Below are 21,479 nucleotides of genomic sequence, written 5' to 3' on the forward strand. Positions count from 1 at the left end.
AGTCCCCAGTTTCATCAAAGTCTTTATTTTAATAATGATATCACCTTTGCAACCTGAAGTTTGCATAAAGTGTGAAAAATATGGACTTGAAGTCCAAAACATAATCAGAATACGTATTATAATATTCTGAAAACTAATTACAAAACCAGAAGTTTTGTATATATGGGATAATATATGGACCTGAAGCTTCCAAAATTAATCCCAATATTTCTCCTACAAAATCAGCTGTTTGTAAATATGAAATAATATTTGAACCTGAAGTTTCAAAGATTAACTCATATATATTGTTTACAAAACCAGAAGTTTTGTAAATATGACAATAATTGAACCTGAAGTTCCTAAAATTAGATGGATAATATTAAATGGGCTTTTTACATGAGTCTCCACTTAAAATTTGTGAGCCTTGAAAAACTAACTAAATAAAATATCCCAGAAGGACAAATACGAGGCTATTATCTTTTGGCATCATATCCCTGAAGGATTACAAGCCGAAATATGAATACAATGACTCTATATTTAGTATAAATCTGTAATATTCAGAATTTTTTCCTGAATGTGGTAGATAAAATATTCCCCACATTTTATTTTTGCTCCTATAGTAGCAATATCAGAAAAGAAATTCTGAATTAATATTTTTCTCGTTATATATCGTTCCCTGAAGTGAACGTAACTACCAGAAGTAGTTATTATGAGTATGAAATGCTCAAAAATTTTTATAATTAAATCCATCATATATATTTATTTTTGAGTCATGCATATTATTTTGTATTTTATTGTCATGTTCTCTTCCTTTCAATATTTTGTATACGTTATAACTAACGTAATTTTTAAATGAAAGGAAATGGACTCCAAAATTGAAGCGTTGACTTCAAAAGCTGATGTGGGAGACATATGTTTGGTGGATAGTGTAACAACGCACACAATTCTTAAGGAAAAGAATCTTTAGCATTAATTGAAGCTAAAGTAACCACCATATCAGGATCAATTGATCTGATAGAAGGCTCCGAAAGAGCCACAATTATGTTAAATAATGGGACCAAATTAAGGATCAATGATGCATTATATTCAAGTAGATCCAGAAGAAATCTACTAAGTTTTAAAGATATAAGAAAAAATGGTTATCATCTTGAAACCATGAATGAAAATAGTGCAGAATTCATCTGTATAACTAGTAATGCCTCTGGAAGAAGGCTTATACAAGAAAAGTTGTCTGCTTTATCATCTGAATTGTATTATACACCCATAAAGGCAATTGAAACCTACGCAGTATCGAACCAGAAGTTCGTTGATCCAAAAGCATTTACGTTTTGGCATGATCGTTTAGGCCACCCAGGATCTACAATGATGCGTAGGATTATTGAAAATTCACATGGACATACATTACAGAATCATAAAATTTTATTGTCTAGTGAACAATTCTGCACCGCCTGTACTCAAAGTAAATTAGTAATAAGACCATCTCCCTCCAAAATTGGAGATGAATCCCCATCATTCTTGCAAAGGATTCAAGGGGATATATGTGGACCCATTCACCCACCAAGTGGGCCATTTCGTTATTTTATGGTCTTAATTGATGCATCTGCACGATGGTCTCATGTTTGTTTATTGCCTACTCGAAATGTTGCATTTGCTAAACTGTTAGCACAAATTATCAAATTAAAGGCACATTTCGCAGATCATTCAATCAAGTCAATACGGCTAGATAATACTGGTGAATTTACATCCAAAACATTTGATGATTATTGCATGTCTATGGGGATTGAGGTTGAACATCCAGTCCCGCATGTCCACACACAGAATGGATTAGCTGAGTCTCTTATCAAACGACTCCAGGTAATTGCACGTACTTTATTATTAAAAAGTCAATTACCTACTTCTATGTGGGGACATGGTATATTACATGCTGCAGCGTTAATTCGCTTGCGACCTTCTTCTTATCATCAATATTCTCCCCTACAATTGGTTCTTGGTTACCAACCTAATGTATCTCATTTGAGAATATTTGGTTGTGCTGTATATGTTCCTATTGCGTCCCCTCAACGCACAAAAATGGGACCCCAACGTCGTTTGAGAATATATGTTGGATATAATTTACCATCCATTATCAGGTACCTGGAACCATTAACAGGTGATCTTTTTACTGCACGATTTATAGATTATCACTTTGATGAAACAACTTTCCCATCTTTAGGGGAAAAGAAAATGTCTCCTGAAGTTAGACATGAACTTACTTAGTATATACCTATCATGTCTTATTTAGATCCTCGCACATCCCAAAGTGAAACTGAAGTGCAAAGGATAGTGCGATTACAAATTATTGCCAACCAAATGCCTGATGCATTTGTTGATACAGCAAAAGTGACAAGATCACATGTTCCAGCTGCTAATACACCAACAAGAATCAATGTGACTGCTGAACAGTCCATTCGAGCCGTGACTGATCTATCTACCTCACGCCAGAAGCGTGGTAGACCTGTTGGATCAAAGGACACTGTTCCTCGAAAAAGAAAGGCAAATAATCAAACAAATATTCCTCCAGAAGAGGTTATAGTCCCTGAAGAGACTCAAGCCCCTGAAGTGGCACAAGCCCCTGAAGTGGCACAAGCCCCTGAAGTGGTACAAAATCCTGCAGAACAGGAAAATGAGAATATTGAAATATCTTTAAATTATGTTCATACACGAGAAATGTGGAATCGTGAAACATTTATAATTGATGACATATTCTCATTTGCAGTAGCTTCTGAAATTCTGAATGATGATGATTTTGAACCACGTACTGTGGCTGAGTGCAAACAAAGACATGATTGGCCTAAATAGGAAGAAACAATTCAAACAGAATTAGCTTCTCTAGCAAAACGTCAAGTGTTTGGGCCTGTAGTTCCAACACCTTAAGACGTACAACCCGTTGGATATAAATGGGTATTTGTGAGAAAAAGAAATGAGAAAAATGAAATTGCTAGATATAAAGCCAGGCTTGTAGCCCAAGGCTTTTCCCAAAGGCCCGGGATAGACTTTGATGAAACATATGCACCTGTAATAGATATAATCACATTCAGATATTTAATTAGTTTAACAGTCTCTGAAGGACTGGATATGCGTCTAATGGACGTAGTTACTGCTTATTTATATGGAAATTTGGACACTGAAATTTACATGAAACTCCCTGAAGGATACAAATTGCCTGAAGCAAAAAGTGTCAATTCAAGAGGCTTGTACTCAATTAAATTACAACGATCATTGTACGGATTAAAACAATCCGGACGTATGTGGTACAATCGCCTCAGTGAATATTTGAAAAAAGAGGGTTATGTGAATGACCCTATATGCCCATGTGTCTTTATCAGAAGGTCAGAATCGAGATTTGCTATTATAGCAGTTTATGTTGATGACATGAATTTAATTGGGACTCCTGAAGAGCTCTCAAAAACTGCTGAATATCTGAAAAAAGAATTTGAAATGGAGGATTTGGGGAAAACAAAATATTGTCTCGGCCTGCAGATCGAGCACAATTCAAATGGAATACTTATCCATCAAGCATCGTATATTGAAAAATTATTAAAACGCTTTAATATGGATAAAGCTTATCCTTTGAGCACCCCAATGGTTGTTCGGTCTCTTGATCCAAAAAAGGACTCATTTTGTCCTAAAGAAGAAGATGAAAAGATACTTGGTCCTGAAGTACCATATCTTAATGTCATTGGAGCCTTATTATATTTGGCCCAATGCACGAGACCGGATATGTCTTTCGCAGTTAATTTATTGGCCCGATTTAGCTCTGCACCAACCCGTCGCCATTGGAACGGAATCAAACATATACTCCGTTACTTATGTGGAACTAGAGATTTAGAATTATTCTATTCTGTCAAATCCCCTAAAAATCTTAGTTTGGTTGGATATGCAGATGCTGGTTATCTTTCTGACCCCCATAAGGCCCGTTCACAAACGGGATATGTTTTCACTTATAATGACACAGCTATATCATGGCGCTCCACCAAGCAGACCTTGGTTGCAACTTCTTCAAATCATTCAGAAATTTTAGCTCTCCATGAAGCCAGCCGTGAATGTATATGGTTACGGTCTGTCATCCATCATATTCAGAATGCATGCAGTCTTCTTTCTACAACAAACACTCCTTCCATATTATATGAAGACAATGCAGCATGTATAGCCCAAATTAGAGGTGGGTACATCAAAGGAGACAGAACCAAACATATCTCACCGAAGTTCTTTTACACTCATGAGCTCCAGCAGAGTAAAAAGATTGATGTCAAACAAATCAGATCTAGTGAAAATCTTGCAGATTTGTTCACTAAGACACTACCGACATCAACATTTGAGAAGTTAGTGTATAATATCGGTATGCGACGGCTCAACAAACAACCAAGTTAACCCTACTACAAAGAGGGGGAGCGTTCATCAAAGGGAGCATTCATCAGGCAAAATTTTGAAGTTTATCCAATATTGGACAAAAGGTGCACTGTACTCTTTTTCCCTTCACTAGGTTTTGTCCCACTGGGTTTTCCTAGTAAAGTTTTTAATGAGGCAGTTTAAGCACGTCTAACGCCAACTTACAAGACATTTAATAATTATATTCCTTTGCTTTGGTTTTTATCCCACTGGGTTTTTCCTTAGCAAGGTTAATATAATTATCTGTAAGTGGTGAAAATCCAAGGGGGAGTATTGCAGATGGTGGATTTTTCCACCCCATTTTGTTGACTTTGGCCAAAAGGAGAATAGGAACGCATTAAATATTTTAGAAACTTAGCTTGGAAGTAATCAATTTTATTGGCTGAAGGGGGGGCAATTCTCCTATAAATACCCACCCTCTCTTCATGTAATATAACACAATTCTTCTTCTTCTTCTCTTCATCCGGATATGAAATAAAATTCTCTCAGTTGCTTTCTCTCCTCAGTTCTTCTTTAATCATTTTATATTTGTGTATTAAATTCATAACATATATGTTATTGTTGTGTATATTACACAGAGTACCCCTAAATTGAGCTGTAGTGCTAACATTAACCAATCCAATGATTGATGAGCCCATTTTATTTAGTAATTTCCATTGATTTTTTAGCCTTCTGTAATAAATAATCTGGTTAGTTTTGTTTATTGGTTGGCTTGGAGGGATTCTCAATCCCTTGTTTGGTGCATTGTCAACTATGCGGACAACCAGGATTGACGATTTTTTTCAGATGTTATGCTATTAACGTAAAATATAAAATTAGATGTCCATTTATATTTCAATTATATCAGTAAGCTGCCATCATATTTCTTAGTAATAAAATCATGTATACATAAATTATGTATATAGATGATATGTTCTCATATAATTGGGTATTAGTTTATAATTAATTAAAAATTATTTAATTATATGATAATATATCATTTGTGTATATAAATCGTATACCAAAAATGTATTCGCATAGTTTGATAGTATTTCTGATGACATTCCAACTTAACCTCATAAGAAGAGATGGGTTTTGGTGTAAAAGTAGAGATGCATAAACTGGAATTAGTCGTCAGTATCCTCTTCTTTGGTAAATATTATTATTTTGTTACAGTTAATATCAACAATAATAGCGTTCTGGGGATGGCAAAAACTGATCTAAATACAGGAACAAAAGTTTGACATAAACATCACAAACAGAGCTTAAGGTTCTAAATAAATCACATGCTATGCTTTGCCCAAATATTCTCACCTACCGTTCCATGACGAGCGGCCCTTTCTCCAACCTGACAAACGGTTTGCCGAATCCTGCCCCTGGTCAAATGAATGAGAATGTCCAGCAGAAGGGCCATAGAAACCCATGTGAGGTTCATGTTCCCAGCCATGGACATGTAATGGATGAGGAGGATAAAATGCCCCATGTGCCATTGGCGGTAGTAGCGGTGGTGGTGGTGGACCTGGCTGTGGCGGAGGGGGTGGATATGGAAGAGGAAAAGGTGGTAGAAGAGGTGGCGGTGGCAGTGACGGTACAGAATTATAAGTACCCGGTGGGGGGTAAGAATTTTCTTCGGGTGTATGCTGGCTGACAGTTGATGAGGTTTGAACGGGTGGTGGATAATAAGTACCCGGTGGGGGATAATAATTTTCTTCGGGTGTATGCTGGCTGACAGATGATGAACACTGAACATATTGTGGGGAGGTTTGAACAGGATAGTGAACTTGAGGGGCTGTGCTGTTTACATCTGAGGGATTCAGAATCTCGGATGTCTGAGTATGAACTTCAAATGGGGGATATAAAATTTCCGATGTCTGAGGATGAACTTCTGGGGCTGAAGTATGAGCATTTGTTGAGGGATATGGAATTTCAGATATCTGAGGATGAACAGAATTAACTTCTGGTCTTGAGCCATGAACATCTAAGGGTGAATGTGAAGTCTCAGATGTCTGAGGAGGATGATGATGGTGATGAGTTATTGGAAACCCAATTCCATTCACCTTGTAGGCGAAACACAGTACTCCATTTGGTTTTTTATCAGAAGTTCGGACCTCATAATTGACAAATTTGAAGTTGCCATTGGAGTCCAGGAAAAGATCCTTGCAGGGAACACGAACCTCACCAATATTTTTGTTTCCAAACATGACTCCTTCATGCTTTAGCTCAAAGTGAATAAAGAGATGATCACAATTATGAATCGAAATCCCCTTTAGATCAAATTGCATCTCATGTTTCCATTCAGGGTTCCCATCTCCCTCTTTGTCTGCTGGAGTCCGGTGTTGCTGCTTATGCTCCAGCTTTTTGTCAGGATTGTCGCTAATGATTGAAACCAGGCAAGAGACCGTGAGTTTCTGAAAGAATTTGAACCCTTTCAGATCTTTGCAGTACATGACTTTGAGATCTATGGAGCTCAATTCCATTGGAACATTGGACATGGTAACAAAATCAATGGCACCGAATATCCTTCTGCCGTCTGATTGTATTTTTGGAATCAGTCATGAATATTCCAGAAATCAGATGCAAGAAGAAATCAATATTTTCCTAGGTAGCCCACGCGTAACCGATTTTGATACTTAGGCCATACTCAAAGCGTCATGTATATTTATTCAACATAAGTCTGCCGTTCGCATTTACCATTAAATTAGACTTCAACATGGGCAAGATAACCAACTAACATTCAACTCCAACTACATTCGCCCTAACAAACCAGACTTACTGGTCTTTGCTCTCTTTTCAATATTCACCTTGTCGTTGGTTCCATTTCAAAGAAAACAATGATGATCATCAATTGTCCGTGATCATCCAATGGAAATATCTGAAATTTGTCAATGGATACCTTCACCAATAATCCCCACAAGAGCATGTTCCATGCTTAAAATGGTGGAATCTATGAGCATCTCTTACTATGATTTCTCTTCCAGTAACCTTAGATATAAACTTGGTAGCAGTATGACAATCTCCACATACCCTGAGATTCTTCTTTATCCTTATAACGCTCCCTGGACCTGAATTTAGTAGCCCAAAAACAATGGCTAGCTTCTCACTGTGCATATACAACATCTTTTCCTTGGTCTCTTCCTCTACATCATGCAGTGCAAAGTTCAAATCTGGTGTGTAACCTTCACGTCGAATCCTGTCCATCAATTTTGCCAACTCTAAATAGATTAGATCCGTTTGAGGCTGTGACCTGTCTCCAGCAACAAAAGTATAGACCTTGTTTTTAATCTCTATAATTGTGCGGCCAGTAATTTTCCGTACTCCCCTCTGCTTCATTAGAGCTCTAATCCTATCAGCTTCTGCTCTTTTGCCAGATGATGCATATATATTCGCCAAGATAACATATCGACCAGGGTTCTCCGCATCCAAGTCAAATAAAGACTTTGCAGCCATTTCTGCCATTTCTACATTTGAATGAATTCTACAAGCACCTAGTAGTGCTCCCCATACACCAGATTCTGGCTTCATCGGCATTTTCTTGATGAACTGTTGAGCTTCATTTAGTTTTCCAGCTCTACCCAACATGTCAACCATACATGCATAATGTTCAGGCCTTGGGGTGACCCCAAAATCTCTATGCATGGAATTGAAGGTTTCCCATCCTTCATCAATCAAGCCAGCGTGACTGCAGGCTGATAACACTGAAACAAATGTGATATGGTCTGGCTTTATTGAAGCTTTCATCTGATCAAACAGGCAGAGTGCTTCTCTACCATGGCCATGCATTCCATAACCCGAGATCATTGTGCTCCATGAGATAACATTTTTTTCAAGCATCCTATCAAAAATTTTTGTAGCATATATTAAGCTCCCACATTTCACATAAAGATCAACTACAGCTGTATCCAAGGCTAATCTATTATTGAAGCAACCACGGATTATTATTCCATGAACCATACGTGATTGCTGAAAGGATGCTAGATTTGAACAAGCTCGGATCACACTGAGAAAGGTTACATAATCAGGGATGACCCTTTGCAATATCATCTGTCTAAATAGCTCCAAGGCTTCAAGGGACAAATCCGCCTGAGCATAAGCCTCAATCATGGATGTCCAGGACACTAGATCTTTATTCAAAATCCTATCAAAGAATCTTCTTGCCATCTCCATTCTTCCACACCGTGCATACATTATCATAGCAGCATTTTGTAAAGACTGATCAAATTCAAGTCCATTATCTACAACAACTCTACAAATATCATCAGCATCATTCTCTCTACAAATACACGCCATCACATTCAAAAGAACAACCCGATTAGGCCCAATCCTCTCATCCAACATCCTCTTGAACAAAAGTAACCCTTCCTCAAAGCAACCATTCTGGGCATAAGCACCAGTCATTGAACTCCAAGAAACCACATTTCTTTTAGGCATTTCATCAAACACTTTTCTGGAAACATCAATGCGGTCACATTTACCGAACATAGAAATTAGAGAATTACAAACAAAGACATCATACTGATACCCAAAATCAAGAATCTCTTGATGAACCTTAATTCCAAATTCAACATCACGCAAACACCCACAAGCCTTGAGAACAAAAGGAAATGTAAAATTATCAGGCTTGACATCAAATCGACGCATTTGATTGTATAGCTGCAATGCTCTATCAAAGTGACAGTTATCGACGAAGGCACGTATCATGACGTTCCACAGGAAGAGATCAGCGAAATGTGAAACAGAAGAGAAGAGGGAGAATGCGGTGGGGACAGAGCCCAACGAGGCGTATTGAGAGATGAGATTAGTGAGGAGGAAGAGATCCCCATGAAGAAAGTGAAAGTGAGATCTTTGGATGAACCCATGAAGGGCTTTCAAGGGTCGGAGGCTTTGGCATTTCTTGATCAATGCAATGCATGTTTCAGCTTCAATAACCGCAGTTTTGTAATGGGTTTGAGTCTGCACCAATGCTGCCTCAGAGAAGAGACACGAGTGCCACAGTACAGGACGGAGCATTATTAGCTTCTGCATGGCCAATCCACATCATCTGAAGCAGATGGTCGTATATATATAACTACAAAATCTCGTATATAAATTGATACCACACTCATACAACTGATTTCTCTTCATTCTCATGCAGTGAGTCAAGATAATTTTTTCTCGCTTCTCCAATTTAATAACAGCTGATTGAAAAAGCGTTCATTTCCTATGAACAATAGGAGAAAGATTATACATATACAACGGTATAATGAGTGATATTTTTCATTTTCTTTTTTAAATTACAACAATGTACTTCATAAGGAGAAAAAAATCAAATCCTAATGAATATGTAGAACTAAAAGTGTCAGAATATTTCAATGCTTGCTAACATACTCTTGTCAAGGGGTAGTAGGGTGTTTTGTGCCTGTGTCTAACAATTCTGCCTCATCTCCATCCATTGAAATAGTACTCCAACCAGAATTTCTCAAGGACAAAATCTTAGCTCTGTCAAGCCTGTTTCCTCGGAAACCTGTGATCTTTGATGACACCATAGGCATAACAAAAACTGCTGATGCGTTGATTGAATCCTCTCCGAAGCCTAATGATAATGAACAGGCAGTCTGCAACAACATATAAGTTCAAATTTTTAGTTCACTACATTTCATGAACCATCTTAGTATAGGATTCAGCTCATTGATGCAAGTTTGTAGCACCTTTGCCTTGGATATCATCTCTGAAATCTTCATAAACTTTCCTTGCACAAATGGTCTTGTTTCTTTATTTTGTATGTTTTCAGGGGACACAATCAATCTGTCAAAGATAAATATAGTGGATAAGAAATAGTGAAATTTGTAGGTTGTCTGACAACATCAAAGCACATCACTCTTTAACAAATGCACTAACATTTATCATTGTACTATACCTATCCACTTCATTTGAAATGCTTGAAGACATCACTGATACCAAAGATGAATCTTTACCCTCACCACCTGAAATTGACAGAATTAAGTTTTTATTTTTCACCGTCTTTGTACATTTGGTTTAAAAAGAATGGACATAAAAAATACCTTTGCAGTCATCAGGTGCCAACAATGAGATGCCCACAAACACCGACACCATTCCTAGGATGAACATTGTTGTCCTTAGTGCATCAAAAACCTGTTTTGAAGGATCGACATTGAGAGCCACTGGTTGAAAAATGCAATAATGCTAAAGCATCCAAAATGCATTATCCAGAACTATATGTATGCCACCTTAAAAATTCTTTATGATGAATTGATTATGAACCTAAGCTACAAAGTTGCACCCAACTTATAGAAATGAGAGAAATGAGAGAAAGGACCTGATACTCCTGAAAGTATACAAATCCTGTACAAATAGAGAAGAAAGTCCAAGCAATCTGAAACATGGGAACAATTTGGATGGCATCGAACAGTGCCAATCCTTCATTCAACCTCGTCATCTGTGGAAATAGGAGGTAAGAATAACTAGATGTTTAGTAAAATCACCAGCTCCTTGAGTTGTGAAATAAAACATATTGCAGGCAAAACAAAAAGAAATAGTTTTGCTAAGTTTTACCCAAAATCCCGCTGTACTAAGAAATAAAAGAAGCATTGAATATGTGAACCAACTATGCAACTGATAACCATTAGACAAGGCCAACCGGAGAAGGTTAGAGCTGCAAACACAAGAGGCTATTAAAACAAAAATAAAATTGCACAACATCTGTAAAAGATTTTAAAATGTCTAAGCTAGCTAGCTAACTTACAGAGATTTTGCGAACAACACTGAGCATGATCCTACGGCACCTGAAACTATAGCATATGAAAATGGAAGCAACATATGCCAATAGGATTTAAGATCTTTAAGATCTTGTCCAGAAACAGCAAGCATAAGTTCTCCTCTCCTGAATATGATTGTGCAAGTTGATTATAAGAGCATTTTTATGAATGAAAAGCCATCTCCAAACCTAACCTTTAAATGGAGCCACATATCTTACCTGTAAATGTAGTGATTCAAGGCACCAACTAAGACCAAACTCAGGCAGTACACAAGAAATGTAATGTTGCTGTACTTTTCTGCCAATTCTTCTGGTGTGAAAACTGTGAGGTGAATTATAACTATTAAATAACCATGAAATAAAATCACACAGTAGGGCTAGGCACAAATAGACATGCTAGTAGCAGTTGGAAATGAAAACTGTCAAAAGCAATTTAGATACCAGGTGATTGGTGATTGCCAAAAGAAACAAGAAAAATGTTTCCAAGAACAATAAAGGCTGTTGCAACCAGAACCCTGAGATAGAAGAAACATGAGGAACAATTTTGAAAAACTTAACATAGCAACGAGGAAAATGATACACACACACACACACACACTCTCTCTCTTTGTTATAGCTCTGAAAATTAGATCACGTCAGATGTTAACATACTTGACAGTCGCCGTTTTGTTGAACACAAAGTAAGCAAATGCAATATTTGAAACAAACTGAACTGAGCCGAGGGCTGCAAGAAGGGACTGCAAATCCAGAAGAGGAAGATTAAAAAGAAAAAAACAAGTCTTGCTCCAAAGCAATGATGTTGTTCAACCTCATAAAAGTCACACTTGTAAATTTGAAATTCAAAAACATCTAACACCGCTTAATCTATTCATATCACAAAGCTGGGAAAATGACAAGATTGCATCCATACTGACCTGAGCAGCATATCCAAAAGATATGAAATTAAGGCAATTTCCAAGAATAAAAATTACAACACCTGCACTAAGAGCCACAAACTTAAGACTGAAAATAAGCAGTCACACCAAATTCGAAACTCCTGAAATGAATAAATCTCCATAAGACCAGACTTTACCAACTCTCCAAGAATGGAAGTATATAATAGGCTTCAATGAATGCTTTCCATTTGTTCCATCGCTGTCTAGTACAGCATGCCTTTCTCTCTGCAAACAATTTCAGCAAGACTCAGAACACCAACAACATGATGCCAACAGGAAAATAATGCTGTCATCAAATAGAATTATTTCTAGATGCTCTGTGCCAGAGTAAAAACAAGGACTACAGTAGATAGCTCCATATTGAGGAATTTATACTAATATAAGCCAATCTTTACATGAGTCTAAACTAAAGGGCAGTAAATACTTATGTTGAAGTGAACAAACAAGCTAGAACCAAAATCAAATGAACAAGTAACAAGTCCTAAAGAATAAGGGCATCAATCTAATAAACTGAATTTGAGACCTCAGAATTGTACATAGAAACTTATACTAGTGTTTGGTCTAAAATTAAACTTATCCACACCCCAGCAGCAATAAAGACTAACATTGAAGTGCAATGTAACAAGAACCAGAACTTTTCAAACATGTACAGAATGTCCATAGTGCAGGACATAGGGATCATGCAAATACACCAATGCAACTATAGAAGGAAACAAAGGTTTTAAAATGTATGACCACATAAATTGAGCTAAGCACATTCTCACATACCTCAGTGTGACCCAATTTAAGAAGGTTAGTTCCGAAGTTGATGGCAATGCTACCGAACAAGTTGATGATAGCTCCAATGATCCATTCTCCCATGGCTTAACAACTTTAAAGCCTGGAAATAGATCGCACATGCAGCCCAAAATTTGAAGCTGCCCTTCAATGTTCACCAATTCTAATACAAACCCAGATGTAATACAAATGGAGGGCACCAGAACCCACCTGAATGAAACATATGCATATTAATTTGATAAAAATGCACTAATAGACCTGCACAAGTTGATCACATGTTTTTGGAATAAAATCAAAAATGGGTCTATAAGTTAAAACGGAAAGGAAAAAAAAATCTTCCCACATTAAGAAACAAACAATCAAAACACTATAAATAAACAATAGATCTACACACCCAGAATCAGAAAAAGAATTAATGAACAATAAAACAAGCTCGAATCGTTAAATTGAGATCAAATCATATCAAGGTACAAAGCTACAAGCCCAGTAAGAAACTAAAAAAAATTGTAAACTTTACCGTATGAAATCCGTAAAGGTGGAAGCTTGAAGGGTCACAGAGGATCCAAGGCTGAAAATTAACTTGAATAACCCCAATATAATCGAATAATAGAGATTATGTTATGCGGGGCAAAGGAGGAAGAAAAAAAACAGAAAAGAAGAGAAAGAGAGAGAAAGAAATGACAAGTAAAAGAGGTTGTCTGGTCAATAGCCAAAACGCGATACTTTACCGACCGCTATTACCTCCGTACTCAACTGTGGGTGGGGCAATCTAGTAAGGCCCTGTCTAACCTAATTTCCGTGGTCTTCATCTAAACATGAGTCATGGATATGATATGACATGAGTCCATGTCTTTTGAGTTTTGTCTTTAATATTATTAATTTCCTTAATTAATTTCCCACCAAGGAAACACTTTATTATCTCGAATTCATAATACAAAAATCTCACTTGTCCTTTTTATTTTTTATTTTTAAATCAAAATATTATATTAAATTAATAAAAATTTGTTTATATATAATTTTATTCTTTATTTTTATAATAATCTTTTATTTTTTATAAGGAAAAGATCCCTCCAATTGAAAGCCCCCTAACTCTTAAGCTATATATTATTTTATTTTGTGATAAAAGTTAATAAGAAGATTAATTTTTAAACAAAGCCAAAGGATTTATTCTCAATTCAAAATTACTTTTTTTTTTTTAAAGTTTTTTTCATTTAATTTTCAAAGACTTTTATACTCTCTCATAAATTATTAATTTATTAGTTTAAAAGTAAAATTGTTATTCACTTATAATAATAAAAATAAATTAAAATTTTTTCTAATTTTTTCTTTTAAAACCCTACAAACTAGCAGTTTCTCTCACTTAAAAGTCAAAAAGTTATATTTACTTTTTGATAAAGTTTATAATTTTTTCTTTTCTTTTCCAACAATCAAATCAACTAAAATCTTTAATAGCCTACTGTCTTCACTTGTCATCAATGACTTTGACCAAGGAAGACAAAAAGGCGACAAATTGGTCGACAATCGAACAAAAATCTTAAGGTCACAGACGACCGATTTGGCATGATTCAAAGGTGGGAAGGCCTTTGAATCATGGGTGATTTAGCCATGGGCTTAAGATTTGTGTTCGGTTGTTGATCAATTATTTGCCTTTTCGTCTTCCTTCAATCAAGGTTGTCGATCGTAGGTGAAGAGGGTGGGCTGTTGAGAGTCTTAGTCAGCTCTAATCATCAAAAAAGAAGAGAAGAAATTAAAACCTAATAGAAGACAAATATAATTTTTTAAACTTTTAGATGATAAAAAATTATTCGTTTTTAGTGTTTTGAAAGAAAAAAAAGATAAATTTTTAAAATTAATAAATTTGATTAATTTTAACAACTCATAATTAGATAAAATAGTTTTTCAAAAATAAAAGACAAAAATGTGAGAAAACAACAGTCTATGGTTGAGAATAAGTCGTTTGCCCTTTAAACAGCAACCAAATGAGTAGATCTTAATTTTATCAGTCAACTATTCAGATATATAAATAATTCATTAATTATATTGAGACTTTTTGTTTTCTTTCTATTTAATTACAAATTATGACTAAAATTTAACTAATAATAAAATTATATTTATTCAATTTTAAATATATAAATATATTATTGTATAATTGATTGATTTTAAATTAAAAATAAAATAATAAATAATTATTTAATTAAATATAGAAATATATATTAATTTATATACTTAAAATAAAATAAAATAAGTAAGTATATATTAGTGATATTAAATACAAAGTTGGTAAGCTCTACCTGTTAAGCTTCTCAGACAGTTTGTTATGTTTTTATTTTTTACATTTATAAAAATAATTTAAATAACAAAAACGATCAAATCTATCTATCTTCCATTTCCCTCCACCTCCACGGAAAGTTCCAAAAAGGCTGAAGCAGAATTACATAAATTTTATTTTGATGATGATATTTACGAATCCTCTGATCTTCTCCACGATGAGAATGGCTTCCCGCCCTTACAACAAGATGATGAAGAAGAGAAAGCAAAGAGCTTTGCGTCTGATTTTTATCAGTGCGGAAACGACTGGTCTTGTTTGTTGCAAACAAAAAGGAATTTGAAACAGGCTAATTTGTTTTAGATATGGGTTATGGGGGTTAAACACAGAATCATAATCAGATTTAGATGCCAATGGCTCCGTTTCACCTTCCGGTAGAAACTCTAGACTGCAACAAAATCCATAAGTACCCGTTTGAAGAACCGGGTTCAACGCCCTTGCCCTTCATAAAAAAAGATTCCTGGTTGGATTTTTTTGCTACCCGCTTCGTTGTTTGCTTTCAGAGTCCATTCTTAAGCCTAAAGTTTATTGCTTTGTTGTGATGAATGATGATGAATCCCTTTTGGTTATACAGGAGCACTTTCACTGTTGATGCATTTCGCTATTGGGGAATAGAAGGTCTTTTTTTTTTGCTTATTTTCGTAGTCATTTTCACTATGATCAATTTGTTGGTCTAAGCAAATGACGGTCACATGGACCTCTTTATCGCAGTCCTCTGACTGCTCGCCTTGTTAAGGTGTGTCTCTCTGTCAGTCCGCGTAAGGGCCTTATATATCTAGATTCATCAATGAACTTGTTAATATGAGTTGGGTGACTGTTGATTGAGGGCTGCTCATTTTTTTTTTTAGGCGTTATATATATATATATATATATATATATATATGTATGTATGTATATATGTATGTATGTATGAATGTATGTATGTAATAATTCTTTAAAATTGAATGCCGAACTGTTATTGAAGGAGCGAAGTGAAATTGCTAGAGGCTAATCACTGCCCAGGTGCAGCTCTAATTAATTTTCGTCTCCAATATGGACAATGCGTTTTGCACACTGGTGATTTCAGGGCGTGTAAGCTGATGTAAACTTACCCTCTGCTTGTATGCCATCGAGTTAATGTGCTTTGCTTGGATACTACATATTGCAACGCAAAAATAAAAGTAAGCAGCTTCTTATGAGAACTTTGTTAAGTGGTGGATTTTATGCTATCTTTCTGTATATTTCTTTAAATAATTTGTGTAATATTTTCCTTGTTTCTGGTTTCCATTATCAAAGTTACTAAAAACTTTCTTGGGAAACAATCCAGAACTCTTGTTATTGTTGGTGCATATAGCATTGGGGAAGAATGTGTCTTTTCTTGCTTTTTCTTAGGCATTAGGGGTATTTATGTTCACCTTTTAGTATAATTTCTTCTATGTATTTTAGACTGTTCCCAACTGCATCTTGTAGATGAGTCCTGATTTCACAACATACATTTACTTACATGCACCTCTCGGTTTTGTACTGCTACTCATAAGAGTGGTTCTTGTAACTTTTATCGTCAGTGGGAATGTGATTGGTTTAAATTTTGCTAAACAATATCATTCACAATGTTTTGGGTTAAAATATGCAATTTTCCACGGAGAAGGGTTTTGCAGTCCTTTGATTGGCATGAGTTTTCTGGGAGTCTCTGTACACAGCGAAACACTTCTGTACTTGATGTGCTTAGCTGTGTGGAGTTGAGTATTGTTTGACTCAATTGTATTTAGGCAAAATTTGAGCTTCAGCTCACTGACTTGGAAGGTTCTTGACACAAGCTCAAACTTGAGGCATAGTGATTTTAGGTTAGATTTTGAATCTTTCCCTTTTCCCTTATTGTTTTCTACAGGGACATATTTTCCATGTTAATTGATCTCCAATTTTACTAACTTGAAGTTTTTTTGTTCTCTATATCCTGAAGGATTACGTGAAGACCTACACAAATCAGTATGCAGCAGTATTGGCATTTTGGCCAATAGGTGAGTAGCATATGCTGTTTCAACTTTCTTAATTTTGATTCTACAATTGCCCAAAAGATTTAGAAATTTATTTATTTTTTGTTTAACTCTGACTTATTTCAGGTTGGACTTAATAAGAGAGTATGTGGAACCAACTCAGTTTCATTAAGCCTATCTATAGAGGCAATATTACAATTTATGGTGAGATGATTTCGATGTGTAACTTAAGTTAAGACTTGAATATGGTGGAACTGGTTTATCATGGGTTCTTGCTTCTTTTTGCTTGAGATCCTGGATGTTAGGTTAGGTGTGAGATGCAAATTATGACTTATTCTGTACTTGTTAGTTGTTCCATAATAGTTTATAGCATGGTGGATCATCAAAACTTGTTTGCTATCTTTGCAGGAGTTCCATATAGTAAGCAGCACTAAGTTTCACAGAGCTGTGAGATTTTGTTCAGGTCTGACTCTTGAACATATGGATCTGATTCATATCTACATATTGGAAAAACAATTTTTATGGAACTGGTATTTTGCATGAATCATCTACATTTATCATATTCATTGACCAGATCATGAACGAACTTCTACCGTTTCCCAGTTTTTGAGGCCCGACAGGGAATGCTGCTAACGAGACTAGTTGCAATCCTGTTTCAGAGAGTGGCTTAAAGGTTAAATTCTTGCACAAGTAGATAAATTTGTGGATCTCCACACCACCCACCCCCTCCCAAGATTGGCCAATGTAGACACAGTTTTTGCTTTCAGAAGCCAAAATTCCTGAACATAGGATTTTTTTGAGTGTTGTGTGAGTGCCCATGGTTGCGGAGCTAATGACTGATCATTGGCACTAACTTCTGCTAATTTGTTTCAATTTTAGTGTATAAAATTTTATCCATAGGCGTTAATTCCAAGAAGAATAATTAAAATGCTAAAAGTACACTGCATCTTTGACAGAACCGTAATATTCATAATTGATTCATATATGAATTTATATTTTGAGTTGTGATATTCTTTGATACCGAGTAGATTTCTTGGGAATTCAGATAAAAGATGGATACTTATTTTCCTCCCATATCAGTTGAGAATTATCAAGCTGATGGAAATATTTCTTACTGGTTAAACTTCTAACCAAGTGATTCTGGCTGGGACTTGAATCAAGTGAAAAGCAAGACAGGATACTTCATAGAACCAGTTTGCAAATTCTCAAGTAAAGCTGTATCACTATTCTCAAACCGCAATTGAGTTACAGGACAAGCTCAGTTTCAGAAGCTCAGGAGAGCCTTATCAATATGTTGATTGTCTACGTGTTATTGATGGCCTATATTGCAAATTTGCGGAAGTCGGCGTTAGAGAATTCACTGCTTTGGTTGTTCATATCAACTTCTAACTGACGGGAGTGCGAGAAGGAATGGATACAAAAAGCCGGTCACAACCACATGCTTTTGCCTCACCAGATAGGAGACTAATCCAATCCTGCTCCGTGAACTGACAAGTTTCTTCTGGCCTATCAAAATGGCGTCTATTTGTCACGTATATAAAGAAAAAAAAGGGCTTATATATATATATATATATATATATATATATATATATATATATATATATATATATATATATATTTTGGTGGGACTTAATATAATGGATATAGGCATGATGACAAAAACTTGTATGATTGAGCTGCTTTTTACAGATTGGAAAGAAGAATGGACAATATAGGTGGTATAATGCTCTCCATATGATCTACTCACCTGCCAAAGAAAGAGAGAGATTAGCTTGTTAGACAGAAAGAAGAGCTTGTGGTGAGCAACAAAAATAAAACTTAAAATAGTTTCGTAATTGAAAGTAGGATCCTGAGACTAGTCTCTGGAGTAGTATGGCAAAGAAAACCCTGCAGAGAAAGCATTGATAGCAAGATTCATTCAGCCAGAAAAGACTAGTGGGGAGAGTTCCAAAATTCTTCTAAGCTCTTCCCTCATAGGGTTACCAACCCTATCCTGTGCTTTGAAAAATGGTTCAAACTTGAAACGAGACTTAGCATTGGAAGCCTATGAGGGAGAGAGTTTAGAAGAAGTTGAGCCTCCACAACCGTTAAACAGTCATGCGTATTAATGAAGGAGATGGGAGGAGGAAGAAATGCAACAGAGTGGAAGGGTTTTATATAGGATTGAGAGTTGATAAAAGGCCAAAAAGTCATAGTCACCATATTTTCGGGACAAAGAAGAAGAAACTTGCTCAAAATTTTCAATAATTGGTGGCACCAACAATGTACTCCAGTCTATTGTTTACATCGCCCTACGCAAACTGACCCTTCATGGAATGCACAACAAAACTGAGGATAAAAGTTTAAAAAGTGAAAATGCAAAGCACCTTCTTCATTATTGGGATATGTATGCAAATAGCAGCTGGCAAGAAAAAGAAGTGGGTCGTGTGTATGTAAAGGGTAAATTTTACACATTCGTTAGATTGTGATAGATGGAATCTAAAAAATTAATTGCCAATCAAATAAAGGTGACGGAACTATTTGTTCAAATGAAAACAAGAAATCTCGTTAAGATTTAGGGTATTATAGTGATCTCCCCTTACCTTGCCCTGCAGTCTTAATTTCATTATCAGCTACTAATGCTGTTGTAGAATTCCATGTTGAGAAGGCAGATAAAGCTATGAACCCGTCGGCTAATTGAGTTGAGGCTTCCGGATTTATTCATCTGTCCTTTTATTATCACTTTTAGTCCCAGCCAGGGACCGTGCAGAGTGGATGTGGGACTCAGGCATGATCCAGTATAATCAGCATATAAATGATTGGTCAGAATAACAATGGAATTTGATCTCTAATGGGCAATTATATATAGGCCAAACGACTATTTCCCACCCAAGTATGCTGTAATGACAAGTTTCCCCTTTAACTATGGAAATACCAAACACCCACCCATGGCCAGTTAAATTTAACAGAACCCTAACGCCTGAAATTTTATCTCCTTTTGCCCCCCTAAAGTTTGAAAACAAAAATTTCCCCCATAAGTTTAAGAAAATGGCAGTTTCACCCTAGGGTTTGGTTTTGAAATCCCGGCGACCTCTCCGTTCCGTTGCCGACGGCTTCTCCCTCCCGAAGAGTCCTCTCCTTCCGGTGATCGGTTTCCTCCCATTTGGAGGCCGATCGTCGCCGAAAAAGCGGTGGGAGACAAGGACGAAGTTCTTCGTCTTCCAGACAAGACGAAGCCGTCGTCTTCGTCTGGGAAGACGATCGTCTTCCAGAAGAAGACAATTCCGGCGACGATCGGCCTCCAAATGGGAGGAAACCGATCACCGAAGGAGAGGATTCTTCGGAGGGAGAAGCCGTCGGCAACGAGCCGGAGAGGTCGCCGGAGATTTCAAAACCAAACCCTAGGTGAAACTACCATTTTCTTAAACTTAGGCTGGGGAAAAATTTTGTTTCAAACTTTAGGGGGCAAAAGGAAATTATATTTTAGTTTATTTTAATATTATAGAGAAAATGACAATTTTACCCTTAACCCCGTTACTTTTAACTGCCATGGGTGGGTGTTTGGTATTTCCATAGTTAAAGGGGGGAAACTTGTCATTACAGCATACCTTGGGTGGGAAATAGTCGTTTGGCCTTATATATATAATAAACCCCCAAACGTAATTTAAGTAACAAAAGAGTGGTATACCAAACTTCAAAGCATGAGTTCAAGTTCCCCAGCAACATTTCAAAATCATACTCTTAATTTAAAATTTTCTTCTGTTATAAAAAATGTTGTATATACAATACATACCAACAGGCCAAAAGAAAAAAAAGATGCTGCTAGCCTCTTTTCAAGTCATAATTATCTGTTCATACACGGGGCTTCAATTGGGTAATCCACATTGGTTCTCCAGAATGATGTGTGAAAAGCGCCGAATAACAAATGTGGCACTAGCAAATTATAAAAAGCTTCTGTTTTAAGTTTGTAAATTTGTCATGGCTAAATCGCCATAATCATGACTAAAAAGCAGAGATTTAATAGTTCACCTTGTGGCTTCTTCGACACTACACCAATGCAGAGGAACATACAGTTACCTTGTCTATTCAGATCCCATGCTTAGATTTTCTAACATGCAGTCATAAAACCATGAATTGATTTGTTCATAAATAGCCGGCGAGTGCCAAAAAAAGTGTAATACATAATCACCTATAAAAATTTATCATGAGAGAGGGGAGACAGTAAACAATGAAATTTTGAATTCACCCGACTTTGTTATGAGCAGAATTTCTCGTACAATTACATAACAAAGTTGATTAAATTTCTTATGGCTACTGTGGCGGAGAAAAACCATCTGTCATCTATGACAAAT

General features: G+C 36.1%; 2 protein-coding genes across 2 annotated transcripts; one reads left to right on the forward strand and one right to left on the reverse strand.

Annotated features, from left to right (window-relative positions):
* Positions 1 to 5,499: 5,499 nt before the first annotated feature.
* On the reverse strand, positions 5,500 to 13,629 carry LOC123223500. Its single transcript, XM_044646656.1, has 16 exons — positions 13,367 to 13,629; positions 12,841 to 13,059; positions 12,210 to 12,297; positions 12,052 to 12,113; positions 11,789 to 11,874; positions 11,579 to 11,652; positions 11,357 to 11,459; positions 11,126 to 11,263; positions 10,936 to 11,035; positions 10,700 to 10,819; positions 10,425 to 10,515; positions 10,280 to 10,346; positions 10,071 to 10,167; positions 9,759 to 9,977; positions 8,081 to 9,420; positions 5,500 to 6,909 (listed from the first exon to the last, which is right to left on the reverse strand). The coding sequence occupies exons 2-16, from the start codon at positions 12,931 to 12,933 to the stop codon at positions 5,697 to 5,699; spliced, it is 3,891 nt and encodes a 1,296-aa protein (XP_044502591.1). The 5' UTR covers positions 12,934 to 13,059; positions 13,367 to 13,629; the 3' UTR covers positions 5,500 to 5,696.
* A 1,158-nt stretch (positions 13,630 to 14,787) lies between these two features.
* On the forward strand, positions 14,788 to 17,538 carry LOC123223501 (DNA cross-link repair protein SNM1). Its single transcript, XM_044646658.1, is given in 10 exon segments — positions 14,788 to 14,804; positions 15,259 to 15,475; positions 15,523 to 15,638; positions 15,750 to 15,798; positions 15,801 to 15,970; positions 16,140 to 16,527; positions 16,529 to 16,568; positions 16,784 to 16,902; positions 17,115 to 17,172; positions 17,275 to 17,538. Coding segments are annotated over 10 exon segments (1,284 nt in total). The 3' UTR covers positions 17,385 to 17,538.
* The last annotated feature ends 3,941 nt before the right edge of the window (positions 17,539 to 21,479 follow it).

Source organism: Mangifera indica, chromosome 8 (assembly GCF_011075055.1).
Source record: "Mangifera indica cultivar Alphonso chromosome 8, CATAS_Mindica_2.1, whole genome shotgun sequence".
In the NCBI taxonomy this organism is placed as follows: domain Eukaryota; kingdom Viridiplantae; phylum Streptophyta; class Magnoliopsida; order Sapindales; family Anacardiaceae; genus Mangifera; species Mangifera indica.

Coding starts and splice junctions, on each gene's coding strand:
- LOC123223500 (XM_044646656.1), bottom strand. CDS start 12,933: ATGGGAGAATGGATCATTGGAGCTATCATCAACTTGTTCGGTAGCATT. Junction 12,114..12,209: donor CTTCCATTCTTGGAGAGTTG/GTAAAGTCTGGT, acceptor CTCTTAGTGCAG/GTGTTGTAATTTTTATTCTT. Junction 10,516..10,699: donor TATACTTTCAGGAGTATCAG/GTCCTTTCTCTC, acceptor CCTTCAAAACAG/GTTTTTGATGCACTAAGGAC.